This window comes from Moesziomyces antarcticus (assembly GCF_000747765.1).
Source record: "Moesziomyces antarcticus DNA, scaffold: scaffold_v10001, strain JCM 10317, whole genome shotgun sequence".
NCBI classification, from domain to species: domain Eukaryota; kingdom Fungi; phylum Basidiomycota; class Ustilaginomycetes; order Ustilaginales; family Ustilaginaceae; genus Moesziomyces; species Moesziomyces antarcticus.
In genome coordinates, this window is record NW_014639009.1 from 2202494 (window position 1) to 2229984 (window position 27491).

At 63.3% G+C, this 27491-nt stretch overlaps 11 protein-coding genes across 11 annotated transcripts; 5 read left to right on the forward strand and 6 right to left on the reverse strand.

The window, feature by feature from the left end:
• Nucleotides 1-85: 85 nt before the first annotated feature.
• Nucleotides 86-1348, forward strand: PAN0_001c0807 (molybdenum cofactor biosynthesis protein MoaC; the record flags this gene model as incomplete). The annotated part of the gene is made up of 1 exon (XM_014804422.1): nt 86-1348. One exon carries the CDS (start codon nt 86-88, stop codon nt 1346-1348), a length of 1263 nt encoding a protein of 420 aa, XP_014659908.1.
• Nucleotides 1349-1411: 63 nt separating this feature from the next.
• PAN0_001d0808 (ribosomal large subunit biogenesis-related protein) lies at nt 1412-2062 on the reverse strand (the record flags this gene model as incomplete). The annotated part of the gene is made up of 1 exon (XM_014804423.1): nt 1412-2062. The coding sequence occupies one exon, from the start codon at nt 2060-2062 to the stop codon at nt 1412-1414; it is 651 nt and encodes a 216-aa protein (XP_014659909.1).
• Nucleotides 2063-2308: 246 nt separating this feature from the next.
• Nucleotides 2309-2866, forward strand: PAN0_001c0809 (DUF775-domain-containing protein; the record flags this gene model as incomplete). The annotated part of the gene is made up of 1 exon (XM_014804424.1): nt 2309-2866. One exon carries the CDS (start codon nt 2309-2311, stop codon nt 2864-2866), a length of 558 nt encoding a protein of 185 aa, XP_014659910.1.
• Nucleotides 2867-2932: 66 nt separating this feature from the next.
• PAN0_001d0810 (EXS-domain-containing protein) lies at nt 2933-4456 on the reverse strand (the record flags this gene model as incomplete). The annotated part of the gene is made up of 1 exon (XM_014804425.1): nt 2933-4456. One exon carries the CDS (start codon nt 4454-4456, stop codon nt 2933-2935), a length of 1524 nt encoding a protein of 507 aa, XP_014659911.1.
• Nucleotides 4457-4804: 348 nt separating this feature from the next.
• PAN0_001d0811 (lipoprotein) lies at nt 4805-6304 on the reverse strand (the record flags this gene model as incomplete). Its single annotated transcript, XM_014804426.1, has 1 exon — nt 4805-6304. One exon carries the CDS (start codon nt 6302-6304, stop codon nt 4805-4807), a length of 1500 nt encoding a protein of 499 aa, XP_014659912.1.
• Nucleotides 6305-7056: 752 nt separating this feature from the next.
• On the reverse strand, nt 7057-8205 carry PAN0_001d0812 (deoxyhypusine synthase; the record flags this gene model as incomplete). The annotated part of the gene is made up of 1 exon (XM_014804427.1): nt 7057-8205. The coding sequence occupies one exon, from the start codon at nt 8203-8205 to the stop codon at nt 7057-7059; it is 1149 nt and encodes a 382-aa protein (XP_014659913.1).
• Nucleotides 8206-8787: 582 nt separating this feature from the next.
• On the forward strand, nt 8788-10920 carry PAN0_001c0813 (ICE2 family protein; the record flags this gene model as incomplete). Its single annotated transcript, XM_014804428.1, has 1 exon — nt 8788-10920. The coding sequence occupies one exon, from the start codon at nt 8788-8790 to the stop codon at nt 10918-10920; it is 2133 nt and encodes a 710-aa protein (XP_014659914.1).
• A 74-nt stretch (nt 10921-10994) lies between these two features.
• On the reverse strand, nt 10995-13961 carry PAN0_001d0814 (uncharacterized protein; the record flags this gene model as incomplete). Its single annotated transcript, XM_014804429.1, has 1 exon — nt 10995-13961. The coding sequence occupies one exon, from the start codon at nt 13959-13961 to the stop codon at nt 10995-10997; it is 2967 nt and encodes a 988-aa protein (XP_014659915.1).
• Nucleotides 13962-14451: 490 nt separating this feature from the next.
• Nucleotides 14452-16986, forward strand: PAN0_001c0815 (AAAP amino acid permease; the record flags this gene model as incomplete). Its single annotated transcript, XM_014804430.1, has 1 exon — nt 14452-16986. One exon carries the CDS (start codon nt 14452-14454, stop codon nt 16984-16986), a length of 2535 nt encoding a protein of 844 aa, XP_014659916.1.
• A 546-nt stretch (nt 16987-17532) lies between these two features.
• On the forward strand, nt 17533-24132 carry PAN0_001c0816 (uncharacterized protein; the record flags this gene model as incomplete). Its single annotated transcript, XM_014804431.1, has 1 exon — nt 17533-24132. The coding sequence occupies one exon, from the start codon at nt 17533-17535 to the stop codon at nt 24130-24132; it is 6600 nt and encodes a 2199-aa protein (XP_014659917.1).
• A 1293-nt stretch (nt 24133-25425) lies between these two features.
• Nucleotides 25426-27441, reverse strand: PAN0_001d0817 (SET domain-containing protein; the record flags this gene model as incomplete). The annotated part of the gene is made up of 1 exon (XM_014804432.1): nt 25426-27441. One exon carries the CDS (start codon nt 27439-27441, stop codon nt 25426-25428), a length of 2016 nt encoding a protein of 671 aa, XP_014659918.1.
• Nucleotides 27442-27491: the final 50 nt, after the last annotated feature.

A 27491-nucleotide genomic window follows, 5' to 3' on the forward strand; every position in this document is an offset into this window, starting at 1 on the left:
CTGCTGTTGCCTACAATATGCACGCAAGACTCACTCTTTTCGCTCAATTGCCCGGCTTTCGATCGCAGGTTCGAGCGCGCCGCGCATGCAACGACGACACACCGTGGTTGCGAAAGGACAGATGTCGCCGTTCGCAAACGTCGTCCCCAGGCGGACGTTTCACAGCTCCAGCCAGCGCCACAAATTGTCGTCCCGGGAGGAGGACGAGGATGCGGATGACAGTCCGTGGGGCGACCTGGACAAGGCGTTTGAAAATCTGCAGGACAAGTCGCTGTACCAGCAAGTGTCCCACACTCCGGCAAGCGACTCCCGCTCTCCTACCCCAACATCCTCCGCCGACGCGGACAGCCCGGCCCGAGACCCGATCGCCGCGATGGAGGAGGAGATCTTTGCGCGCGCGGGCGCAGCGGCGGTCTCATCCCCCACACCGCGCACTGTTTCGAGGGTGCCGCTGTCGGGGGTTCGCTTTTCCGACGCGCCGCCGTCTATGCCGGACTTCAGTGGGGGAGCAGCTGCGCCGACGGGCGGATGGACCGAGTACATGGACGGCGGCAGTGTCGACGACTCGCCGTGGTCGTCGCTGGACGCGTTTGCGGACCATCCGGAGTCGTCGGCCGAATTCGCTGTGCCGCTCGACCTGGCTGCACAGCACAACCTCATGCAGCGCAGTGCTGAGCCGTACGCCAACGCACGCGCCCAGCCCAGCGTCCAGGACGGTGGTGCGGCTGCATTTGCGGCCAACGACACGCTGCTGCGGCAGCAAGCGCTTCTGAGCGAGCAAGAGGCGCTGTTTGCGCAGGCTGGTGCGGCGGCTGTGAGTGCTCAGTCGGCTTCAGTCGAGGCCGAGGGGCTGTCGCACATTGACGCCGGCACGGGTTCCGCGTCGATGGTGGATGTATCATCCAAGCCGACCACTTCACGCAGTGCCACAGCGGTCGGACGCGTATACATGCCATTTGAAGCCTTGCAGCTGGTGCGGGCGGCCGAATCGCGCGGGGGCGTATCGGGCAAAGGAGCCGTGCTGCACACTGCCCAACTCGCAGGGATCATGGCAGCCAAACGCACCTCGGACCTGATCCCGCTCTGCCATCCGCTGTCGCTCACGCACGTCGATGTCGCGCTCGCGCTCGTGGACCAACACGATGCAGAGAGCTATGTGGACATCGAGTGTACCGCCAAAACCGCCGGCGCCACGGGCGTCGAGATGGAGGCGCTCACGGGATGCACCGCCGCCTGCCTCACTGTGTGGGACATGGTCAAGGCGGTGGCGGGCAAGACGATGCGCATTGGCGATGTGCGCGTGGTCCGCAAGACCGGCGGCAAAAGCGCCGACTGGACACGCATTTGAGAACAATGCAAGATTCTTTGCTGCAAGCGGTACAAGTACAAGTGTGTGCGAAGGGGGCGCGGTTTACTGGGTGAGACGCGCCTTGTTGATGGCCCGACGGATTTCGCCGGGTGTCTTTTGCCAGGGGTTGAGCGTGCGGTCGCGCGCCATGGCGGTGTAGTCGTCTCGGTGCTTGGCGACGAGCTGGCCGAGCCAGTCGGTCTCGAGTGTGCTCGTGTGTCGCTGCACCGGTTCGGCGTTATCCGCCCTCGTCTGCAACTCGTCCACCACCGATGTAGTGGTCTTGCTCGCGGCCGGAATGAACGTATGCACGTCGGTTCGCTCCTCCACGCTGTTATCCAGCGGCTTGCCCCACGGTGTCTCTTCCTCGTCCGCGGGCGCCTCGACGATGTCCACAATATTACCCTCGTCATCACGAACCACGCGTGCCATTCCCTTGCGCGGCTTCTCCGGATCCTTGCTGGTTGAAGCAGTGGTGGTGGCGGGCTTCTCGGTGCCGCCGGTGTTGGGTCGAACGCCGAGTGCGGGGATGAGCCCCAGGCGCGCGTAGTTCTGCTTGAGCGTGAGCGTGGGATCGTACGAGTCCTTGAGGATGTCGGCGCCATGAACCGTGGGTGCACGCTGGAGCTTCTTGCGCATGCGCTGCTTTGCATTGAGCGAGGGCTTGAGCGACGTGCCCGAGCGCGCCTTTCTGCGCTGTCGTGGATTCGCCATGTCGAGATTGTCCAGAGATGGTGGTGCTTCTCCAACCCGCTATGCATTGGGGCTTGGGGAAAATTTCCAGCGACGGAAAATCTTGCGCTCGGAATTCGGCTTTGCCACAAACCCGATTGACAGTATACCCCTGCCCGATTCAGTGCGGTCGGAGGAAGAGGTGCGCCTCCACTCTATTCCCGCACTTTGCCATTCGAGAGCGACACCTTGTGCTTCTCACCTTTATTATACATCGCATGGGCCGCCATGTTTTCGGTGGTGCTTCCCGGACGACTGCCACTCGGCGCACCACAGCAGGTAGACGACACACACTGCGTATTCACCCTCGACGATGCACACACCATCAAACACGTCGTCGTCTTCATGACGGGCGTCCAACCCTTCCCACCGGGCTTCTCGGCCACCGTCCACCTCCTCTGGCCGTCGTCCTCGGGCGCGCAGGAATGGAAGCTGCTCGGATGCATACGCAACACCAAACCAAGCGCGATCTTCAAGGTGAACCCTCCCTCATCGCAAGCTGGGGCGACAACGGCTACGCTCGGGATCAGTATCGAGCCGGATGCGTTGGTGGATGAACAGATCGCAACACTCCCCACGCCAGCAGCGGCAGCAGTGGCAACAGGCGGAAAGCAGGCGGAGGCATTGGATGTGGCGTCCAAGATCGCGCGCAACGCATTTGCGTATCTCAGCAGCTTTGCGCCCGACAGCGCACCGCAGACCGCACCGCTGCTGCAAAAGTGGCTCGAACAGCTCGAGCGCAAGCTGCGCACACAAGGCGCCGCGTTCCTCGACAAGCAAGAGTAGCACCCCAAATGCAAGCATATTCCCGAAAGCACGGCGTGAGCATTGTTCTGCTGGAAAGAAGGCGGTCTAATCAAGGGCTACATGCGGTCGGGTGGATTCTCGGCGACGAACGACCTCCCACTCGACGCGGAAAAGCACCCACACGGAGCGCCGGACGATCTCGAGCAGCTCAAACGAAAACACGCCGCCCTGCCACTCGACGAGGTGGTGCAGGTGCGAACTGAGCTTGAGCGACCACAGAAACCTGAGCCCCAGATCGAGCACGATCGCCAGCTGGTACATCCACGCTGCAAACATGAGCGACGGCGATGGTCTTAGCATCCGCTCGACCGTCGACAGCGACCTCCCATGCGACGCTGTCCCACTTCCAGACGGACCTGCCACCGGAATGCTCGGCACCTCCAACCCCGTAGACCCCGTGGGTTTTTCGTCCGGACGCATGCTCCCCATAGGCACGGTATCGGGTAGTGGGGCATAGGATACGCCTCGTCGATGCAGATTCGTCGCATTGTTGGCCACACTCGCAAGCGATCCCATATTGGCGGGTATCAGCAGCGAGAGCCCCCAGTCGTTGGTCACGTCCCACCAGAAGCTAAAGATCGAGTTGACGCCCACGGCGAGCAGCCAGAGCGTGTAGCGCGAGATCCAGTCCGCCTGGCGACTCGCCGCGTGCGTGTCGGCTTCGTACCATGCGCTGAGCCAGATCACGGGCAACGCCGATGCGTACTTGGCAGCATTCCACAGCGGCCGTTTGTTCTTCCACCCTCCCACCGCGGCAGGTGGGGCAGTGGCGTATTCCGACAGACACTGTCGTAAGCGGACCGCATAGGGGAGTGAGATGAGCAGCGGCACGGCGATGGAGCCTTTGCCGTTCCACCACGTGTGGTGCTCCTTGCGCGGAACCAGAAAGCACGCGGTGAGCCATACGTCGCCAAGCACTTTCGCAAACGACGTCAGGATGTCCGCCAGCACGACGTGGCTGAACGGGATCACCTGCGATAAGCTTGGGGTGAGGATGAGCAGCAGGGCGCGGCCGAATGATTTGCGCATGGGCTTGAAGAAGAGGTTGCCTGGCCAGAGCACTGTTGCTGCTGCACCGGCTACTGCGAATCCCTGCAGTGCTTGTGCATGTCTGCCCTTTGGATCTCCCGCCAGACTATCCACATAGAACCGGTACGACGCCCACCCTGCCAGCGCCCACGCCAACTGCGCCGCGCCAAACACCACCAGCGGTTGAGTCGTAATCCCACCCTGCCCCGCCACTGTGCTCTGTGTAGTCGGCAGTATCGCACCGTTCCCCTCGTGGGGTGTGCGGTTCGTATTGTGATACGACCCGTACTGTGTGGCTGCACCCGTGGTGCTGCGGTGGAAGCTATTCGATGCCGTCTGCCGACGCTTTTCCTGCTCGTCGGCGCGGAAGAGCGCAAAGAGGTCGATGCCCTTGGTGTGGAGGATGTGCACGTTGGCCGCGAACAGCAGCAGCCCGATCGAGGCGAGCAGCAGCACGCGGTACGGTGGTGGGAACCAGGCTGAGAACGACCACAGCTCGGGTTCGTCCCCCGGAGCAGAAGGCGGCGCCGGATCACTCATTGTCCCAACCGGCGGCGCTGTCCGATCGGGTGTGGTGGAAGGCAGAGGTGATGGTCGTGTGTCAGGGCGTCGCACCTCCACGTCCCGCCCAACAAGCAGTGTTGGTCTGCCTGGCAGAACACCGCCTCGCAATCGGCGAGCTCGCAACCTAACATTGCTAAATCCAAAAAATCGACGTCGCTCGTTGCTGCCATGTGAGGCTCTCAAAGTTGTCCTCGTGCAGCCGTCAAGTGTGAGCTTGAGCATGGCGCTTCATCGCACCGCACATGCAGTCCGACATCATCAAAGCATCTTTTTCATGATCGTCAAGGGGCAATGTGAGCTAGTGTTCGTTGAGGAAAAAAGCGTCTAGAGAGCCAGGGCGAGGAAGGCTGCGGACGAGGCAAGCATGGCCGAGACCACGGCTGCGGGCGAAGCGAAAGCGAGCCCACCTGCGCCGCTGGAGGTGCCGGACGACGAGCCTGCCGACGAGCCGGACGCGGAAGGCGCAGCAGCGGAACCCGATGCACCGGACTGAGCCGAGGACGACGAGCCCCTCTTGCTGGTAGCCGACGACGCCGCAGCGGACGACGTGGCGGACGCGCTGGCAGCAAAGTTGGTGCCGGCGGCGAAGAGATGGTACTGGCTCACGGGGTCGCTAAAGATGAGGTAGTCCTCGTGGGCGACGCCTGCGACGTAGTTGAACGTGTGGCTGGCGGGCACGTTGCCACCGTTCGCAGCCTCGAGGGCGCGCTGGAAGTTCTGGCCGCGCGTGAGGTGCGATGTGCCCTGGTAAGCTGCCTCGCAATGGCTGTCGCCGCCCTCGTTATCCTGCAGTCCCAGGCCGTAGGTGACGGTGCGACCGTAGTAGCGCGATGCGATGCTGCTGGCGCTACCCTGCCCCTGACCGTACGAGGGCAGGTCCTGCAGGCCGTAGCCCCACTCATCTGCCGTGCTGGCGCAGTTGCCACCGGGGTTCTGGACGGGACGCTGCGAGGTGGGCCAGACGTAGGCGCCCGGGTTGCCGACAAAGTAGCTCATCATGCCGTCCTGCGCCTGGTTCTGCTTGCGCAGCATGGCATAGTGCTGCGTAAACGAGCCGCCGAGCGAGTGGCCCGCAATGACGACCTGCTGGAGGTTGGGGTAGGTGGACTTGTCGAAGAACTTGGAGACGAGCGCATCGAGTGCCTCGAACGACGAGATGGCCGCACCGTTGGGCCCGGCCGAGTCCACACCGGTGGCCCAGCCGCCGCCGTTGAAGACGAGGTCGTTGGACTGTGCCGAGCCGGCGGAGGCGTCGTTGGTGCTGAACCAGGTGGGTGCGGCGATGAGGATCTCGTCGCGGTTGATGCCGAGCGTCGAGTTGACCGAGGCGCACAGCAGCGAGTTGCGCACCAGGTTGGCGTACTTCCAGTAGTCGCGCGGCAGACCCGGTTGGGTGATGACGACGCGCTTGATCTGGCTGGCGGTCTTGCCGCGCTCGATGATGTACGGCTGGACGACGTTGTTGGCGAGCGTAAGGTCGCGCATCGTGTCGAAGCCGAGCACCTGCGGCATGTCGCTCCAGCCGGAGCTGAACGAGCCTCCCACGGCGGCGGAGCCGATAAAGATGGTGGGGCAGCCCGCGCGCTGCGAGTTGTCGTCGTGGCCACCGTCCGAGTCGATGACGACCGTCTGGCCCGCCGCATCGCCCGAACGTGCACCGGGTGCAGGGTCGCCGTTCTGGTAGTCGGACGCCATGATGGAGCCGGAGCTCTGACGCGCGTGCACACGCTGGTTGGTGCGGCTCATGCCGTGAACGTCGGCAGCCATGGCGGTGCCAGCCACAGCGAGCGTAGCCACCGCCTGAAGAGCAGAGAACTTGACCATGATTACTGCGAGGGAGGGAGGAGATGGAGGGGGGGAAGGCAACTAGCTACTAACAAGCGAGGGCAAGTCAAAGTAGCCTCCGCTTTCAGGGATGGAGCTCGAGCCCCAAGTTCGCAAACGGGCCGAGCGACAGGAGGCGCCCTTGAGCCCCGAGCAGCAGCAGCAGCAGCAGCAGCATCAGCAGCGGCATCAGCAGCGGCGGCGGCATGGATTCGGAATGTGAGCGCAAAGCAGTGGGAATGGGGGCAGGAAGGGCAGTGTCATGCAGACTGCTGCACGAGCGATCCGTGCCGAAGACTGGCCCTCTCTTTTTAGCTGCATGTCGGCCGGCGAGCCCTTTTGATCGTGCATCGAGTGCCATTAACTTATTGAATGCCATTGACCGCCATGCACTGCCATGGCCAGGCTTGGTTGTATGCTCTGCTGGCGCTGCACCGCTTCGGCTTCCGTGCCGTCCGAGACCAACACAACACGCGCGCGCCGAAAAAGAAAACACCCCCGCCCACCTCCTGACTGTCACGCAGTGCCTCCTCGTCCGCCTTCATTTCGGACTCGGCGCGCCGGCAGCCCAGCTGCAAATTTTCAGCCACCAAAGAAGCGCGCCAAGCCGACATGCCATCGACGCCAGACTCTGCATCGGCGATCGGAAGCACCTCTCCATCGCCGATCCAAGCAGACAGTCTTCTTCTTCTCTTGGTGTTACTCCATGTCTTTTTGCGATGGTACAAGTACAGGATGGGAATGGCGAAGATCTATGCAGTGAGCGCACGCTTGGCAGCCCAATGCGCGCGTCCAAACGTGGCGGCGACGATCATGGGGAAGATGATCGTGGCGTCGCAGTACACCTTTACGTTTTTGCCGCCGTTGGCCGCCGACTTGATCTTGCCCCAGCTCACGGCCTCGTCGGGGCGCGCGCCCGAGTCGGAGCCGTCGAACTCCTGCCCCGTGTTGATGTACACGCTAAAGTCGGCGCCGTTGCGGAAGAGCATGGCGTTGGCGATCTGGTGCTTGCATACGCCGCCGCCCAGGATGATCATGCCCGCCTTGGGAGCCTTGACGGACAGATCGTTGAGCCGACGGATGTCCTTGACCAGATCGATCGTCAGGCCCGGATTCTTGTAAGAGTGGAAGTAGATCATATCGCCCAGGCTGCCGTCCGTGAGCGCGGGGCAGAAGACGGGGATGTCGTTCTTGGCCGCCCAGTAGAGGATGCTGCTCTCGTCGTCGATCTCGCGGCCCAGACGCTCGATCACGCGGCTGGGCGACCAGGCGTTGGCCACATCGTCGCCCTGCTCCGCACGCATGCCATCCAGAATGGGCATCACCCAGTCCTCGAACTTGCAGTAGTTGTCGTTGGGTACGAGCAGATTGCCGATGCGGTTGAGCCCTTGCTTTCGCAGCGTCGCGCCGTCCAGGCTGAACTCGCCCAGATACGTAGGGCCGAGACACTTGATCAGGTCCTCCTCGATCCCGCCCGCCGTCGTGACGAGCGCAGACACCATGCGGTTCTTGACCAAAAACTTGATCACCTCGCGCAGCCCCGACGAGACCAGATTCGAGGTAAAGCCGAGGAAGATGCGACACTGCGTCTGCTGCGCCTCGGCCAGGCTGGGCTTGTCCACCTCCGTCGACGCCTGGTACGCCGCATCGTCCGACAGCCGCCACTTGCGCATCTCGTCCACAATCTCGATCGCCTTCGACACGCCCGTGGCTTGGAAGCCCACCTTGGACATGCTCTCCAGCAGCGCCACCAGATCGTTGGGGTCTTGCGTCTCAAAGTCCGGCCCCAACACCGTGGGCGTGTCGGCCGGAAGCGGCTGCGACTGCACAAACACCGCCGCCTGTGCCGACGACACGGAGCCGTTGGCAGCTTGTGATGGTGTCGCGGTTGTATCTGTCATTGTTGGCCGTGTCCTCGTCGTCGCCTTCGTCGTCGTCGTCAGGGTGCAAGCAACGCCAATGCCGACTCGCACGACCCTGGCTCGGACAGAAAATGCAAGAGAAGCTCTCGGCTATTTGGCCGCCCCCCATCCGAAAAATTTCGCGAAAGGCTGCGTTGAAGTGGAATTTTTCGGGCATGAAGGTGTTAGAGCTGGTAGCAATGGATCGCCCGATCGCGGCGCGGCGCGTGCAAATGCGGAAATGGCAGCGGCTGCGGCTGTCTCTGCTTTCTGTGCTCTCTCTCGCTCGGCTTCCAGCCTCCCACCGTTATCGCATCAACGGCGCCATCCACCGCTCCTTTCCGCAACACCATCATCCTTCTGCCTCCGCTGCATACCCACCTGTCATACCCCGCGGAGTCTGCGCGCTCGATACCCTCAAACACACTGCTCGCATTCATCCGCACCGCCTTCCTTTGACGTCAGCACACCCCACCCAGCCAGCCAACGACAATGTCCAGCCTTCAGCCTTGAACAACCGCACTTTGCCGCACGCCTTTCGTTTCGTCATCGCAACTGTCTCCGCTTCGCTACGCCGCTGCCATGTCGTACCTCGGCACCCTTGCCGTCAACTTTGGCCGTGTGGCCACATTCATTCAGGTGCTCTTCTACCTGCCTCTCGCGCTCGACATCGCCGGCCAGGATGCCTTCCTCGCGCTCTCGGCCTCGCTCGCATCCTACTATCTCTTCCTCTCCACCGTGCGCCTCCTCACCAATGGCACCAGGCTAGCGTGGATCGGCCAGACGCTCGCCGTCTTCCAGTTCATCGTCGTCCCCGCCTGCCTTCTCGTCTGCTTCAACGTCTACTCGCCGCCCTCTGCCACCATCTTCCCGCCGCGCAGACCCGACAGCCTCGACAAGACCGCGAGCGAGGCCATCAGCAGCCTCTTCACCCGCAAGTCCAGCCGCACCGCCCACCTCGACCCAGATGCGCTCGACGACCTCCACTCGCTCACCGGCGCCGCCTGGCTCGACCACCTCGTATCCGCCTCGGTAGCCTTCTTCTTCTGGCTCGCACGCCGCGTGCCCCGCTGGTGGCACACGCTGCTGCGCATCTCGAGCCCCTTCTTCAGCTTGCTCGAGGGCGTCGCTTCGCTGCTCGTCATCCAGTCGCTCGCATCCACCTCGCGCTGGATCATCGCCTCGTCGCTCACCGCGCCTTCTGCACGATACCCGCCACGCGCCGGCGCAGCACCGGGCCAGTCGCAACCCAAGAGCGCCGCATGGGTGTCCAACACGTTCATCATGCGCTCGCTCGCCTCGATCGGGTTTGGCGCCAGCGAGGTGTGGCAGATCTTCTTCCTGCTCGTCTCGGCGACCATCTACGTCACCGCCGCCTTTGCGCTCTACGTCTCCTTCGACGGCGCCACCAAGGACCGCCCCGGCACGGCAGCGGCCATCGCCACCTCGGTCACCTCGACGCTCTGGCTCACTGCTATCGCGTTTGCCATGCGCAAGGGCAACGTGATCGAGACGAGCCTCATGTTCGCCTACGTGGTGTTCAACATTTACCAGCTCGGACCCAGCCTGTCGTTTACGCCCGATCCCATCTCGCTCATCCGCAGCTTCAAGGTGGACACGCACGCGCGCACGTTTGTCGACAAGCTGCCACGCTCGCTCCAGGCCTCGCTCACGGGCAAGCTGCTCCAGGCGGCGAGTGGGCTGGTCGAGGTGATTGCGCACTGGCTCGGGCAGTCGGTCGACTTTCTGCACGCCGCGGCCGCCGCGCTGCCCAAGTCGGTGATCGTGTCGCTCGTGTACAGGCTCATGGTGCTGTATGCCGCGAGCCGCATCCTGCCCATGCTCAAGGGCAGTGTGGCGCCGCGCGAGCCGGCGGAGCGCGAGCACGGCGCGGCGCAGTGGGGCCGCGCAGCCCATCAGGCGGGGGAGGACGAGAGCGACTGGAGCAGCTTGTCGGGTACAGAGTCGGATAGCTCGTCCGAAGAGGGTACCGAGGTGGAGGAGCTCGAGGAGGAGGTTTGGGACGATGATGAGGGGCGGTGGGTGCTGCAACGGCGGCGGTTGAGGCGTCGGACGCGAAGGCGCACGCCCATGGACGCCGCCATCGACACCGAGAGTGAATCGGACACCGATGGCGCAAAGTACTCGGAGGACGATAGTGGCATCGCGTACCACGAGCCGTCGCTCGCCGACCAGCTCAAGGAGCCCGAGCCGGGCATCGAGGCAACGCTTCAGTCTGCGCCGTCAGCTGCGGCGAGCGGGGCAGGAGCGGGGCGGGCACGCGGTAAGGCTCGACGTCGACGTCGTGGTGCACCGCGCGCTCCCGCCGCGTCGCAACCAGAGGCGACGCAGGAGGCGGTTGGTGGGTCGAGTGGGGTGCGCAAGCGGCCGAGCATGTCGCGTCCGCCGTCTGCACGCACGCACAAACGCGCGCGCCCGACCACGCCCACTCCGCCCTCGCCGCACGCAGCTGCGGCGGCGGGCGAAACGCCGCCGTTTGGTTCGGCCATCTCGATCGTCGTTTCCTACTCGCGCCTCATCCTGATCGCAGTGTACAGCCATCTGCTGCTGCTCGACCAGGCGAATCAGATCTACTGGCGTTTCCTCACCGTCGCCATCACGCTGCTGCTGTGGGGACTCGAAATCGTCATTGCCACCGAAGACGTCGTCGTCGGCGGTGTAGGCGAGCTAGGTTCCGCCGCCACACGTTCGTAACACACACACACAGGCAATTGATTTAAACACAAGGGAAGAACAAGTTGTTCGAGTGTATGGATGTGGGGAGGGGATTAGGCTAGGCCGGTGAGGCGGTCCCAGTCGAGCTGGAGCGAAAAGTACTCGGACCAGTAGTTGGCGAGGTCCTTGGGGTTGAGTGGTGCGCCCGGCGGGGCGGGGTCGGAAGCGGTGGGTGGGGTGGGCACCTCGGTGCTGTGGGCCGAATCCAGCGGTGCGGGGTCGGGGATGAAGGGGTCGTAGCAAAACTGCCGCGTCGGAGGCGTGGCGCCCTGCTGGTCGTAGGTGTTGTTGAACAGCGTAACGAGCGGAACATTGGCCAGACCCGGGGGTGAAGCTGTAGCCTCTGTCGGTAATGCCGTCGTAAAGATCGGGGGTAGAAAGCCAGAGTGGGACGCAAACTCCACCCCGCTCGCTGTAGGAAAGAGGGCCGAGGGAGAGATGTCTGCACTTGGTTCGGGTTCCTGTACGGGCGCTTGGGGTTCCATCTCGGGTTGCGGGGTCCGCACTGCCATGGATGCAGCTTCGGGCGTCTCTCTCGCCGCAACAGCCAGCTTGCGCAACACCCTCAGTCCATGCTTGGCCATCTTGAGTCCCGTCCAACGCTCGGGCATCCGATCGAAAAAGTCCACCAGCACCGCCAGATCCTCGAGCGCCGATTGCGCGTGCTTGCTCTGCGGCCTTACAAACACAATGTACGCGCCCGCGATCGCCGCCTGGTAGGTGTAGTAGGCGATCTTCCAAAACATGGTCGCACGCGCCCGACCCAACAGATCAATCATGGTCTGCTGTGCGCGCGTGATCCTCCTCAACGCCTGTGCACAAATATGCAGCGAGGTCTCATTGATCTCCCTCCGTCCCTCGTCCTTGCCCTCCTCCTGGCGCGAAAAGAGGTTCGACCGATGCAGCGACATCAACACATAAAACACCTCCACCGCCAAGTTGCCCGACTGATGCACCTCCATGAGGCCTTTGGTCTTGATGTCCACCCCCGCAGCGCGGTAGTTCTGAATCGCCTCCGCATCCCCCTCGGAACCAAGCAGATCAATCCGTCCCAAATCGGGGCGGTAGCGGTCGGGGATGTTCATGTACCACTGGAGCACGCGCTCGGTATACTCAATCACCTGCGCCTGACTCCAGGTGTTTTCCTGGTTTTCGTCGAGATACGTGCGTGCAAACTGGCTGAACTCGCACTGCAGCGTCGCATACGTCACCGCCCCCGGCGCAGGCGGCGCAGGAAACCGGCAGCTGAACCGCGTGATCCCCAACGGCCGACCAAAGATGCTCGAGAGGATGGCGTCTTGGTGCACGGCGGCCCACCACAGACGGCGACGCGTGTCGGCCTCGACAGCGTCCCAGTCGCGCCGGATCTTGTACGGGTCGACGTGCAGACCGATCGACTGCGCCTGGCGCGCGACCGAGCCGAGCAGCGGCCAGAAGGACGCCGCGCGCTCCGTGTTGAGCAAGTACGACCCGATGAGCAGCTGGCAGTGGATCGTCTGCAGCGTCGGCGCCGACAGGAACGAACACAGCCGCAGCGACTGGTACGCCGCCGACAGGAAGAGGTCCGACACCATCGCTGGCCCCTGCGCTGCTGCCTCGCCTGCCGCCACCGCTGCCGCACTCGTCCCCGCCGCCGTTGCCGCCTCGGCATGCGGCGCAGGTGACGAGGCTCTGCTCGGCTGCCGGCTCGCCTGCCTGCTCGGCGTCTGGGGCTCGCCAGCCAAAAACGCACCCAGCATACGCACCTTTCGATCCACACCCACCGTTGTGCTTTCCAAATCGCAGTTCTTGCCCAGCGCACAGATCATCAGAAACACCCCCAACCAGGGCAGCGAAACTTGCGCCTGCTGCGCCCTGGTCATCCGCGAGAAGGCCTTGGCGTGATTGATCGCAGTCGGAATGGTGAGCGCGGGGCACATGGCGGAAAAATGGCGCACAAACGAGGCGCAGATCGTATCAAAGTCCTCGGCGCGCGGGAAGAACGGCAGCACCTCATCGATAAACGCCGTTCCCGAGCTCCAGATCGTCGCAAAGGGGAACGTGTCGCGCGACGGGTCGAGCACGCTGTTGAACGCGAACCGCATATCGGCGCGCGCCTTGGACTCGTGCAGCCCCGTCGCCGGCTGGCCGGCGGTGCGCATGGCCGAGGTGGAGTTGGCAACCACCGTGCGCAGCACATCGCCCGACTCGCCATAGTAGATCTGCGTGCCGTTGATGTTGGTGGGCGAGTCGAGATCGTCGGTTCGAGGCGTGCGTGGCGGCTGCCCGGGCTGGGTTTGTTTTGCGTACGGCGACGGCGGGGCGGGCTGGCGCGTGCTGCCGAGGTACCGGCTGGCGGGAGAGCGTGGCGGCTGCGCTGGGCCCGATTGGAACGCGGGCGAACGATGGGAAGACGACGCTGACGACGACGACGCCGCCTGCGACGCCTGCGATGCTGGCGCGGACCAGTGCAGGATGCGCGACTTGGTGGCGTTCGTATCTGCATCCTGGTGCTGCGGCCCCGCGATCTCGGCGAGCATCTGGAGCCCGCGAGCAGCGTGCATATCGGTCGATGCCGAGGGGAGCGTGCGGTGTCGCTCGCCCAATGGCGAGCCGGTGGACCAGCTGGAGGATGCAGGGCGTGGCGAGGCGGGCGCGGGTGCTGCAGACGGGTATCGAAGCAGATGCTGCAAACGGCGGGTCTCGCTGCGCGCCTCTTGGAGCTCGGCCCTAAGCGCAGCGAGCTGCTTGGCTGCGGTGGGCGAGGGAGCGTCGTCGTCATCGTCGTCGTCCGAGTCGTTGTACGCTGCCGATGGCTTGGATGCCGAGGCGGGCTGATGCGGAAGGCGCGGATCGTACGTGCAGTCGCTCGACTGTCCCGAGCGAGCACATCGTCCGCAGGCTGGTCGTCCGCGGTCGCAGGCGCGCTTGCCCTTGAGGCACGGGATGCACGACTTGGGGATGCGCAGACGCTTGCGCTTGGCCGGCTGGCCGTCGTCGTGCGCAGCGGTGGTGGCGGCGTGGCTGTCGTCGGCGGGCATGGCGTTTCGAAACGACCGAGGTGGTAGTGCGCGGCGAAGCGTGTGCGATCAACGATTGGAGATCAAATTGGACGATGCGTACGCCCGGTGCGGGGTGCGCTGTGCGGGGTGACGAGGTGGCGGGAAAGAGTAGTGGCTCAGAAGGGGTGGCCAAGACCGGCGCGAGGCATGCAGTGTGTTGGGACAATGGACGGGAAGATGCGGCTCGACCGAGATCGCGTGCGGAAGTGGCTGCGAGATGTCAGCCGTGATGATGAAGGCTGCTGGCGGAGTAGCGATACGAGAGGTGGTGGTACGGCGGAATGAAGCAGCGCACTTCACATCCGGGCGGGGATAAACCCGCGCAGCGCATTTACGGAGCTTCAAAGCCGAGATCCGAACATTTCAACTTAACACCCTAAAGCGAAGAAAAATCCGGTGCATTTCTTTGGACCCTGAATTCGTCCTTCTCCTCCTCCTGCCACCACATCGTTCCGGCTCAGCCTTGGCCATGCCGCCATTCGAAGAGGAGCAGGCCAAAGCCTCGCCATCATCACGGACACGGACGGAAACATCGCATGATCCCCTCTCCGGCGCCACACCGCTTTCGGATCCAGACGGGGCAGTCGCTGCTACTCCACGCACAAGCAACGCTGACAAGCGTAAGTGGACTCCATCGCGACTCCACGAGACGCCTACACGTACACATGCAGCAGCCGCCGCCATCTCCTCGTCCGACTCTCCCATCCGACACCGTCCGGGAAAGGGAAAGTCACCGCTTCCCGCACTCGCCGAATCGCATCGGGACATCGGCTCGGTGAATCGCGTGCCGTCATCCTCCCTGCGGCCTCCCTCGTTCGCAGAGTCGCAGTTCGCTACGATCATCCGCCGTCAGCGCAAAAACAGGGTCGTGTCACCCGCCGCCAATCTGCTCACCGCCGCTGGCACACCTGCCTTTGATCTGGAAGCATACACCCCCGCCGGCCCTCGTCGCACGCGCACCACGTCGGAGCAGGATGACCCCTTCACCTCCGACTCGGGCTGGTCCGGCGCGCTTCGTCGTGGCGAACTCAAGGCCGGCTGGAACTACAATGCCGAAGCTCCCACCACTACTCTCACCACAGACCGACAGCATCCGCTCATGGCCATCCATCGTGCATGGGAATTTGCCGGATGGGGCTCCATCTCGCTTCTCGAGCTCCCCAGCGACCCTCCTTCGCAGTCTGCAGCAGAACCAGCCGCCTCGACCCCGCAGCCTGTGCAGCTCGGTCAGTGGAAAGCGTCGGCGATCGCAGGCAACGCCGTGACGGGCTCGGTCTTCTATGCGCTCCCCGCCGTCGTCGCCGTGTCGTCGGTGCTCTCGCCCATCTCGATGCTCGTCGCATGCCTCTTGCTCTACCCGTTCCGCCCGATCGTATGCGAGCTCGCCTCGGCGCTCTCGGCGAGCAACGCGGGCAACTACTCGTACCTCTCCAACATCTCGTCCAAGCTCGTCGCCGTCCTTGCGGCCGCCATGACGCTGCTCGATGCCATCGCCACGGGCGCCGTCAGCGCCGGCACAGCTAGCGCCTATATCGCCGGCGAGACCGCCTCGTCACACGCACATCTCGACTATCGCCTTGTGTCGGTGCTGCTGCTCGTCGGTCTGGCGCTGCTCTGCCTGCTCGGCATGCGCGACTCGAGCAGCGTGGCGCTGAGCATGTTTCTGCTTCATCTCGTCACCATGGCCATGCTGCTCGTCGCCGGCACGGTTGTCTGGATCCGATCGGGCAACGCCGTGCTCGCCGACAACTGGAGCATCGGCATGGCCACCCTTCGTGCGCCGGGAACGGGCAAGGGCATAGCGAGAGCCATCTTTGACGGGGTCTGCGTGGCGTTTGTGGGGCTGACGGGCTTCGAGTGCAGTCCGTCGTACATCAACCAGGTCAAGCCGGGCGAGTTCCCGCGCGCGCTGCGCAACTTGCATCTCATCACCATCGTCACCGAGGCGCCTCTGATGCTGCTCGTGCTGGCGCTCGTGCCCATGGACGCCGTGCTGGGCGGATCGAACGTGCTGGCTCTGCTCGGACAGGTTGCAGGCCACGGTGCGTTTCTCAAGCTTTTCGTCGTGGTGGATGCATGCATCGTGCTGTGCGGCGGGATCATCACCGGCATCGTCGCGTTCTGTGGGCTGCTCGATGCGCTCTGCGACGACAGGGTGGTGCCGAGCGTGCTGCAGAAGAAGCTGCCTCGGACGGGTGCGACGTACATTTCGATCGCGCTGTTTCTCGTGCTGACGCTCGTGATGAGCGCAACGTGCAGCTTCAACCTCTCGACGCTGTCGTCGGTGTTCAGCGTGTCGTTCCTGTGCATCATGACGCTGTTCGGCGTGTCGCTGGTGCTGCTCAAGTACGCGCGGCCCTCGCTGCCGCGCTCGCCCACCACGAGCCTTGGCATGGCACTGGTGGGAATTGCGATCGGCATTGTTGCCATGGCGGGCAACTTTGCGCTTGCACCCGTCATTATCGGTCCGACGCTGGCGTACTTTGGCGTGCTGGCAGTCGTGCTGGTGGCGCTGACGCAGAGGGTCAATCTGGCGCGCATCCTGGTGTGGCTGGTGGAGCAGCAGCGCAGCTCCAAGCTCGTGCGACTGTCGCCTCGACTCGAAAAGCGACTCATCGGCTGGATTCGAAGCGAACGAAGGCATCCGGTCATCTATTTCACCAAGAGCGACGACATCTCGGTGCTCGTCAATGCGCTCTACTACATCCAGCGCAACGAACCCACGTCCAACTGCAAGCTCGTCCACTGCTACAAGAGGATCGAGGATCTGCCCGACCAGCTCGACGAGACTTTTCAGCTGGTCGACGAGATCTTTCCCACCGTCACCGTCGACCTCGTATTTGTAGAGGCGCCCTTCACGCCGGATGTGGTGCGCGCCACATGCAAGCAGCTCAAGGTGCCCGTGTCGAGGTCGTTCATCTCGTGCCCCAGCGGACACGGCGCCCAGATCGGCTCGGTCCATCCGCTCGCAGACTATGGCGGCCTCCGCATCATCTTGCCTTGAAGTGTATCCTAACACAGCATTGATACCCATGCACATTACCACTCCGATACACCGTCTGATTCGTCGCCATCTGGCATGGCGGCGCATGGCGACCGAGTTGAAAGTGTTAGACCTACGGTGGATTGGCTAATGACTAAATAAAATGCCTGGTTGCCGTTGGAGGCTCGAGCGAGGCGGCCAATTATGCACGAAGCAACTCAGCCGAGCCGCCCTGAATAATACTAATTCGACGGCCGCGCGCCGCTGCGACGAAAAACGGGGCTCTGAGGCAGTCGAAGCGGGTTGCTGCTCTCCACTCTCAACCACATCCTCCAACACCTCGCGACGACGCACTTTGCTCGCAACTCGCCATCGACGGCCACAATTGTTGGGCACGCATGACAATCACGCACACCATCGCTTCGAGCTCCTGATCGCCGTTACTGCTCTCTCCCCACCGCACGATTCCATCTCTCCACCGCCCGCCGCCGGCACGCTTTCACCACTCCTCGGCCAGCACTTGCCTGCCCTTGCCAGTTGGCCAGCGTCGCGGCCCCTGCTCGCACCATGAGCCAAGGCATGAGCCGCCGCGAGGAGCGCGCCGCCAAAATCGGCGTCTGCGACCTCCTATCGCGCCTCGTACCGCTTCCCAACAGCGCAGACCCAGCCTCCTACCTCGTCACTCCACACGTCACCACCACGCTCCTCTCGAACCTCTTTCGCCATCTCTTCGAGAGCGTCCCTTCGCCCTCCGTCCTCTTGCCCTGCGACCCCGGCACCACCGTCCAGGAAGCCCTCGAGCTCCTCGCCTCCCACGACTGGAACCTCTCGCGCGCTCAGATCGAGCAGACCCGCCAACTCGCTCTCGCACGCAAAAAGGGTAAACAGGCGCAGCGCGCACAGTCGCCATGGTCCACCTCCAGCGCACACGAAGACCTCCAAGACCCGGACCTTTTGGGCCCCGAATACTCCGAGGCACGCAGAGGCATGTCCTGCGGCCATCTCTTCCAAAAGGGCGAGGCCATCTATCGCTGCCGCGACTGCGGCCTCGACGAAACCTGCGTGCAGTGCGCACCCTGCTTCGAGGCCTCTCTCCATGCGAGGGAGGATCACGACGTCGTCTTTAGCGTCTCCTCCTCCAGCGGCGGCTGCTGCGACTGCGGTGACCCAGAGGCGTGGAAGCAAGACGTCTGCTGTCGCTACCATTCAGAAGCACAACCGCCACTCACGGCTAATACAGCCACCGACATGGACCTCGAGTCCGACTCCCAGCAGCCGTCCTCACATCCCTCGTCCGCCGCGGACGACGCCGACGGACTCGACCAGATCGACGACGCCCTCGCTGCTCTGCCCTCCGACGTCCGCTCGCCCCTCCTCGATGCTATCGGCGAGCTCGTCACCCTCATCGTCACCGTCTTCGACCACAACATGACTGGCGCCATCCTCCCCAACCTGCACAAGCTCGAAGACATGCCGCTCTGCCCAAGCCTCGAAGAGGGCCTAGTTTCCCAACACTCCACCCGCACTCCTTCCAAGCGCAAAAACAACGCCACCGCCGGTCACGACAGCGACGAAGAGATGAGCGCCGTCGAGGTAGAGACCCTCGTGGGCGACTCCAACGACGCCAGCGATGACCATCCCGGTGGTGCCTCCACCGCCCTTGGCCGCGATGGCTTCGGCCTGCGCTCGCGTCCAGACAGTGCCTCCGGCTCGCAGCTCAAATCCGCCGCCGACTCCACCGCTTGGCGACCCGCCCCTGCACGTCTGTCCACCCGCATCAGGAATGACACCTACGACAGTGCTGCGGCTTCTGACGACGCCTCGACGGGCTCAGCCGAACCCAGGAGATCCAACACCGATACCACCGACGCCCAGACTCCTCGTGATGCCGGCACCGGCAACCGCCTCTTTGCCGTGCTCCTGTGGAACGACGAGAAGCACAGCTTCAGCCAGGTCATCGACATCGTCACAGACGCAACCGGCCGCTCAGAGCACGACGCAAAGGGCGTCGCAGAGCGCGTCGACAAGCACGGCAGGGACATCATCGAGGTATCCTCCGACCTGCGCCGCCTCTTCCAGATCGCCCGCGTCCTCAACTCGATCGATCTCATGGTCACCTTGCGTCCCGCCTTCGACGTCTACGCCGACGAGGTCATCCAGCTCGTGCTCAACTTTGTCATGGACCTCTCCAATTGCAACCTCTACTTGCCCGGAGGCGTCGACGACGAAGCTCACGCCCAGCCTCTCTTTGGCCAGGCCCCGCTCAAACCTGACGCGGCCGCCTTCAAGCACATCATCGCCCGCAGCTTCTTTGCGCCCTTCCAGCCCTTCCGCCGCATCGAGGCCGGCTGCATGAGCCCCGAATTCTTCGATCCGCGCAACATCGCCTGCTACGAGGCGCTGCTCCTCATGGAGTACAAGCTCTGGAAGTCGGCGCGCCTCGACATCAAGGCGCTCCTCATGTCGCTCATCGCGCGCCGCGAGATCAAGAAGGAGGTCTCGCTCCGCTTCGCAAAGGTCTACCCCATGCTCGTCGAGTCGTTCATGCTCAGGGACCGCGAGCAGGAGTACTCGATCTGCTTCCTCACCGTGCAGCTCTTCAGCGTGCCTTCGATCGCAACCATGCTCGTCCAGAAGCACGATTTCATATCCAAGCTCATGCTCCTCCTCCAGGCCATCTTTGCGTCTCCGCCCGTGACCGACATCATGGACCTCATCCTGCCCCCCATCAGCTCCGCCCGCCGCCAGGCCAGCGTGCACCTCATGTTCCTGCGCCAGTCGCGCAGCTACCACATCTTCTACGACATCCGCTACCTCCTCGCATCCGAAGGCGTCCAGAAGCTCATCGCCACCAGCGCGCGCACCCACACCGACTACTTCCTCCAGTGCCTCGCCCTCTTCCAGTCCATCCATCCGTCCAGGCGTGCCGTCTCGGCACACGTCGAGTTCGAAAGCGAAATGTGGATCCCCGTCTTCCACATCAGCTCTCACCTCGGCAAGGCGGCCAAGATGTTTGGAGAGGCGTTCGCACACGCTTCGCCCGACCAGCTCGTGGAGGCCATCGTTTGCACATTGGATGCCATCAGCGCAACCTGCGAGCACCTCACAGTTTGCGATGCAGAGTCGTACCCGCCCACCACCTTCCACGACGCCCGCTACCGCATCGGCGCCGATACTGGCACCAAGGTGCTTCCCGTCGTCTCGTTTGCAGTCGAGTCGCAGCCCGTCAGCTTCCACCAGCCGATGCACTGGCTCTTGGCCGAGCTGCTCCGTCAGATCCCGCTCGTGGGCCACCAGGCGCTCCAGCGGTGGTCGGGCAAGCAGCGTCTCGACGAGCTGCTCCAGGACAGGGTCGACGAGAAGAAGCTCCTCGTGGCACTCGACTATCCGCTGCGCGTGTGCGTCAAGCTCGCCCAGATCCGCTGCAACATGTGGGTGCGCAACGGCTTTGTCATTCGCTCACAGGCGCACCACTACCGCGACAACTCGATGCGCGGCATCACGTTCGACCAGGACCTCCTCCTCATCCAGGCCGCGTTCGCGCTGCTCGACACCGATCGTCTGCTGCTCTCGATGCTCGACCGTTTTCAACTGCTCTCGTGGTTCGACGTCGCAGACGCAAACGCCAACAAGCCGTACGATGCGACGCAGGGCATCTTCCTTGCGGAAGAGCTGCTCTTCCTCATCGTCACGTGTCTCTCGGAGATGTCGTCCGTGTGTGCCTGGTCCATTGACGCCCAGATCCGACGCGAAGTCATCCACTTCCTCGCGCTCGGCCAAGGCACCTTCTCCGACGTGACCAAGAACATCCCCGAGAAGTTCACCGACCTCGCTGCGTTTGAGCGCATCCTCTCGCAGGTCTCCACCTTCCGCGCTCCGGACGGCACGCACGACTTTGGCATCTTTGAGCTCAAGGACGAGTGCTACGCCGAGATCCAGCCGTTCTTCTTCCACTACACGCGCAACCAGCGCGAAAAGGTCGAGGAAGTGCTTCGCGCTCGTCAGAAGAAGCACTTGGCTCAGACCACGGCTCGTCAGGCTTCGACCATCAAGGACGAAGAGCTGCCACCGCTCGTGCCGAGCCCGTGTCTGGGCCAGCTCCGCGGCACCCTCTTCGGTCGCATGCCCGAGGTGCTCTCGAACGACGTGCTTGTCTCGCTCCTCTTCCGCGCGCTCGACAACACGCGGGCGCTGGACACCTATGCGCCGGACATGCTCGTCGACACGGCGCTCCAGATCATCATGATCGGCCTCGTCGATGCCACAGAGAGCTTCGCGGACAAGGCTGCCACGCTGCCGATCGCCAGGCTTCCGGCGAAAGGCGACGAGGCCGCCGCAGCCTCATCCGAGGCGACGCTGGTGGAACTGCTCTGCCAGATCGAGCTCCTGGAGGCCTTCAAGCCATTCAAGACCAAGATCAGCTGGTGTTTGGAGCAGCTCATCTCGCACAACGCGACCGCACGCGGCATTGTTCAGGCGCACTTTGCTGCCACTGGACGTGGTGACGCTGCGGCCACGGCCGCGACCAATGCCAAGAAGCCACAGAGCGCCGACGAGGCTCGCAGAGCAGCCGCCAAGGCGCGCCAGGCCGCCATCATGCAGAAGTTCTCGGCACAGCAAAAGAGCCTGCTCAATCAGTTCGGCAGCGACGACGATGACGATGACGAGGGCGAGGTGGATGCCGCTACGTCGTCCGTGGATGCCGAGGCGAGGGCGCCCAAGAAGAGCTGGGGCAGCTGCATCCTCTGCCAGGAGAATCTCGCCACCGACAAGGCGTTTGGCAGCCTTGCGCACATTCAGCCGAGCCGCATGATGCGCATGACGCCCAAGCAGGACGCGCCGAGCCTGCAGCAGGCCTTGGAGGCGCCGCTCACCATGGACCGAAGCAGCGACGACGGCAAGCGCGTCCAGGGCGCGCCGCCCATGGGTCGCTCGGGCTTGCCGCCCAGCAACGGTGGCAGGACGAGGCAAGGACCAGCGTACGGCAGCTTCCCGCAGGAGGACCACCGTTTCGGCTTCTACGCGTCCACGTGCGGCCATCTTATGCATCTGCACTGCTTCGAGACGTACTGCAGGAGCGTCGAGCAGCGCCACACCCAGCAGATTGCGCGCAACCATCCAGAGGAACTGCAACGCTCCGAGTTCATCTGCCCGCTGTGCAAGAGTCTCGGCAATGTCATCCTGCCCGTCGCCGATGCGACGCCGGCGGGAGATGCGTCGAGCTCCAACGGCGGCAATGCGTTTGTGCCGTTCGACTCGGTGGTGGCGGACGACATGCCGCTGCAGGACTGGATCCGCAAGATCAACATCGACATCCTCAAGCACTCGTCCAAGACCAACGTGGCCGACTACCAGGAGACGGAGCACGGCAGCGGCGCGTTCCTGCCCTTCTTTGTGGAGCATTCGCCGAGCTCGCTGCAGGTGCGCCTCGAGATGGCGAGCATCGACCGCTCGACGGCGCAGATGATCGACCGGCTGATGAACGTGCTCAAGCCCATGTCGCAGGCGACCAAGCCGGCGCGGGAGAAGCTGCAGCAGCACACGATCCTTGCGCCGCAGGGACGCAAGATGTACATCCCAGAAGAGGTGGTGGCGTATACGATCGCCATGCTCGAGGTGTCGCAGCGCGGCATGACGCCGTCGCCGTCGACCGACTGTGCGCTTCCGGTGGAGCAGCGGTCGGTGGCGGACGCGCTCAACGATCCGACCGTCGACTTGCTACGCTCTCTGCTTCACTGCCTGCGGGTAGCATCCTTGACGCTCAACGAGGGATCGAGGGGACCGGACATCATCCGTCGCGGACTGCTCAAGCGACTGCTGCCGCACTGGGGCGGGGACGACGCTGTGCGCTCGCCGTTGCTGCTGCGCGACCCGATGACGATCCTGATCGAGGCGGCCGTCGTGGCGCCCGAGGCACTGCCGCAGTGCACGGCGCTCATGTACTACGTATGCCTGGTGCAGACCGTGTTTGGCCTCGCACAGCCCTCGATCTGGCCGCAGGTGTACGGCCATATGAGCAACATGTTTGGACCCAACTCGGCGCTGCGGCCGGGCGCCGGTCTGAAGCCGGGCCAGATCGCCAAGGAGGACGTCGACGAGGCGCGACGCATCTTCCCGGACGTGCGCTGGACGGTGGCCAACATCATCGGTTTCGTGGGGTATGCGCGAGGCAACATCACGCTCGGGTTCGATAATCTGGACGACGACACGCTGGCCAAGATGATCTGCAGCTACACGCTGCCGTTCCTGCGGCGCGCTGCGATCCTGCGTCGCGTGGTGGGCGTGACGGTGGCCGGCGGTGCCAAGGTGGGGGAAAGCACGGCGGGCGTGGGCGAGTATCGTCGGCTGTTGGAGCAGCTGCAGATTCCGCTGCCGTCGGACGCGCTGCCGGTGCGTGCGGAGAAGCAGACGCCCATGGCGAGCATGGTGGAGGGATGGATCAAGCATGCGTATGTGCCGCTGGCATCGCTTTTCCGGCCGCTGCCGATCCAGCCGGCGCCGCTGGGCAACTCGCTGTTCGGCAGTCAGCCGCCGAGTCTCGGTCACGATCGGCCATCGTCTGCTGCGGCGGCGGTTGCGGGTGGGTCGAGTAGTGCTTCGCTGGGCGGGGGACGGTCGGGAGGGGGTAATTCGTCGCTGGCGACATCGTACCTGCAGGCGGCGGAGACGCATCCGACGCTGCTGCTGGAGCATCCGCACGTGTACGAGCTTGCGCGGTTGCCATCGGATCTGGCGACGCTCTTGCAGGATACGCGACGACGTGCGTGCAAGAAATGCGGCAACATCCCACCCGAGCCGGCGCTGTGTCTGTTGTGCGGCGAGGTGGTGTGTCTGCAGTCGTTCTGCTGCCAGAGCGAAGACGACGGCGAGCGCGGCGAGTGCAACCAGCACATGGACCTCTGTGGCGGCTCCACCGGCGCGTTTTTCAAGATCAAGAGCAACCTCGTGCTGCTGTTGTATCAGGGCAACGGCACGTTCCACTTTCTCTCGCCGTATCTCGATAGGCATGGCGAGATCGATGTGGGATTGCGCAAGGGCAGGCCGCAGAAACTGCACCAGCAGAGGTACGATGAACTGCGCAAGCACATCTGGGCGCATGGGGTGGCGAATATTGTGGCGCGCAAGATCGAGGCTGCCATGGACACGGGTGGATGGCAGACGTTCTAGCGGGCTCGCAGTGGCTGGCGGACGTCGCGAGCAAGGACAGTTTTGTTATTGCAATCGATTCGATGGGGTGTGCGTACACTCGGCTCGTGCGAAATTGAGACTGCATGTTGCTGCGGCTGGTCGTTGGATCGGCGTTGTTACGGTGTGTAAGATGCAAGGTGGACACGGCGATGGATGGAAGTGGATGGCGGACGTTTCGGCGCCGTTCGATGCTGTCGATCTAGGTGGCACGAGTGGGGCAAGTTGTCAACGGAATGCGTCTGATCGGCTGTTGGTGGACTGAGGTTGTGAAGGCAATTCCTCACCACACTGTCTCTCTCTCACTTGACTTTGCTACCCACGTTGGCCGGTGTGTTTCTCGCGCCCATGCCTCGTCGTCAATGGAGAGTGTCGTGGCAGCAGAGTTCGGCTGAACCGGGCTCGCAGTGCAAGCGCAACGCACGCACACTAGATTCTAGACGTTGGCTGGGACGATGTTCGAGCCGGGTGGGGCTCAGTATCTTGGACGTGGCGTGTGGCTCGACGTCGATTCGAGCAGCTGAAACAGACGGTGCTAGATCCGCACACACCCAGTGCTGCGAGAGACGCAAGCCGAGCCAACTCGCGGGGAAGTCTTTGGACGTCCCGCCATGATCGAGTGTTCGCCAAGCACGACGAGTAAAGCGAACGGTAGCGACACCCAAATCAACCCCTGTGCACACGGAGAAACTGCAACGAAATCCTTTGTCCTGCGCCCTACGCACTCAACACTTCATGCGCCCTGCGCAGTGTGGATACGAAATGCAAGCACCAGGCTGGGGAGTAATGGCGACGGTGGCGACGCCAAGCACATTCCGATGCATGTCAAAAGCCGGTACTCTGCAAGGTGAGGGCGCACCATAACCGATTCCTGCGCCTCATCAACGTATAGACTGATGTCACTGCTGGCAAGCTACGCATTTCACTTTTGGGAGTCTGCCATGGCTCGCAAAGTCCCATGGCTTGACTTTGCAGGATTTGATGCCATTCGACTCGCCCTCGTCGCCAGTGGATCAAATCGTCAGTTCTACTGGATTGCATTCCAATCTGGTTGGCGAGCGCCACAAACAAGGCTGCGCAAAGTAGGCCCTTGCCGGGTATCTCCGCCTTCCAAGGGCTGGAAATCGCGTCACGCCTGCGCCATGCTGGCAGAATCACTCCCAAGCGCACGCCAACACACCAGCAGCAAGCTCACGACCTCACCGACACCACCAGTCCCACGCACCTACGCACAGAGATTTCAACAGCTCCATTTTGGCATTCCCGCAGAGTGCGTCACAAAATCCTAAAGTGGCGTGTCTGTGGCTCTTGGTACTCGGGCTTGCTCGGCGCGATGGCGGTGAGAAAGTCGTTGTACGACGAAATCGCCGCACACAGCGCGGCGTGTTCCTGCACCGCATGATGCACCGAGGCTTGGGTCTCGTACGGCGCGTCCGAGTTGGTTGCGATGAGGTCGAGCGCGCCCTCGCGCTGGTCGTGGATGCGCAATACGTAGCGCCGCGACTTGACCAGGCTGCGCAGCGTCTCGACCGTGCGCCGCACGGCTACGAACATGCTGCTCAGCGTTGCGGTGGCCAGTTCGCTAAGTCGGCGGAAGTTGGGATGCAGATGGACGAGCAGCACGAGCGCAAAGAGCGGCCGACTCGTGCGGCCCGTGCTGTCAATGAACAGCGGATGCACCTGGTCGCGGTCCACGAGATCTTCGTCCACGCCCTCCGCTGTGCGGTGCAGCGGAGTCAGAATCGCATCCCACTCGGCGTCTGGCAGCAGCGTGTCCAGGTGGTACAACCCGTCAATACCATCTGCACAAGGGCAGTCGGATAAAATGATCGCAAGCACGTGGTCCAGGGTGTAACGAGCCGAACAGCTATCCGTGTGGCGCGAGTTGAACGCTTCCAAAAAGTGCTTGCGCTCAGAAGCGAAGCGCAGATCGAGCGTATACCGCTCCACGTCCGTCTCGGTATCGAGGCAGAAGCCGTAGCGCGTGAGCAGCAGCGCGTTGGGCAGGGTGCCGTACGTGTTGAACATCTCGTCGCCGCATGCGTGCGGGGCTAGTGTGCGCATGTCGAGCGTGTCCACATAGTCGACTTCGTCGTCGCTAGCGGCGTCCTCATCCTCGTCTGCAGCAGCTTCTGCATCAGGCACGACTTGGATTTCGGCCTCCTCCTCTTTGATAGCCTCCTCTTCTTCTTCCTGTGAATCGCCCTCTTCCTCGCTCTCTTCTTCTTTGATCTCGTCTTCGTCAACCGACGACGCTTCGTCCTCGGACTCGGCCTCGTCGTCCTGGAGGCCGGATCTGCACTCTTCCTCCTCGTGTCCCGTGAGCAAGGCCTCACCGCAAATCTCGCAGACGTCCTGATCGGATTCGAACTGCACCGTATGCGTCTCTGCGTGGTTGAACAGGTCCGCCACGGGTACGAGCCCAACGCCGTGGTACGTGTCGACAATAAAGTCCCTCGACGACACCTGCGTGTAGGCGGTCAGGAACGGCGTCTCGAGCGCCTCGAGATGCTGACGCTGAGTCGCATCGAAGAGTCCGCTGCGCTTGAGCACCTCGATGCCGATGTTTTCAAAGTAGTCGAGCGCCTTTTGGCGGCACATGCCGTAATCGTGGTCGTACGGCCATTCGACGCCTTCTGACGTGGCAGCCATGTAGACCTGGGACGCGCGCTCATCGATGCGGCCTGCCTCCGTGTTGCGGATGAACCTCCATGAATCCGGAGGCGCGCCATAGGGACGAAATTGGGTCGTATCGTGGAGGAAGGGCAGGGGTACGGGCAGGCGCGGGAGGATGTCGATGAACGGGGCGAACCGCGACTTGGCGCCCAGAAGCCGCTCGTACAGCAGGCAGAGTGCGAGTTCAAGTCCGACTGTCTCGTGGGAGTCGCTCAGCCACTTGCCCTTGAGCACGTGCGAGAGTGCAGATGTCTTCCGGGAAAGCACCGCCGTCTTTGGGATGGTCGCGACCACCTCGTCGCGGTCGATCGCCGCGCCGGCGTGAACCGAGATGCTCCACGAGACAGCGTCGCCCTGATACCGGAGGTCGAGCCGCGGGTCGATTGTGATGCCTTGCGCCTTGCACCATGCGAGGAAGCACGAGAGTGGAGCCGGCGTCTTGCTCGCAAGGCGGCGCGAGGGGGAGAGATCGCTGTGGTGCGAACTGAGCGATGTGCTTGACGTGCTGGGCGTAGCAGTTGCCGACGCTGTCTGGCTGGATTGCTGCGAGTGGATAGGCTCGGTCCGCCTCCGCTTGGACGCGCGCCGCGGTAGGAGCTCGCGTGCTGCTTCCATCTCTGCGAGATAGGGCGAAGCACCGAGCTGAAGGTTCCGCGGGACTGTGG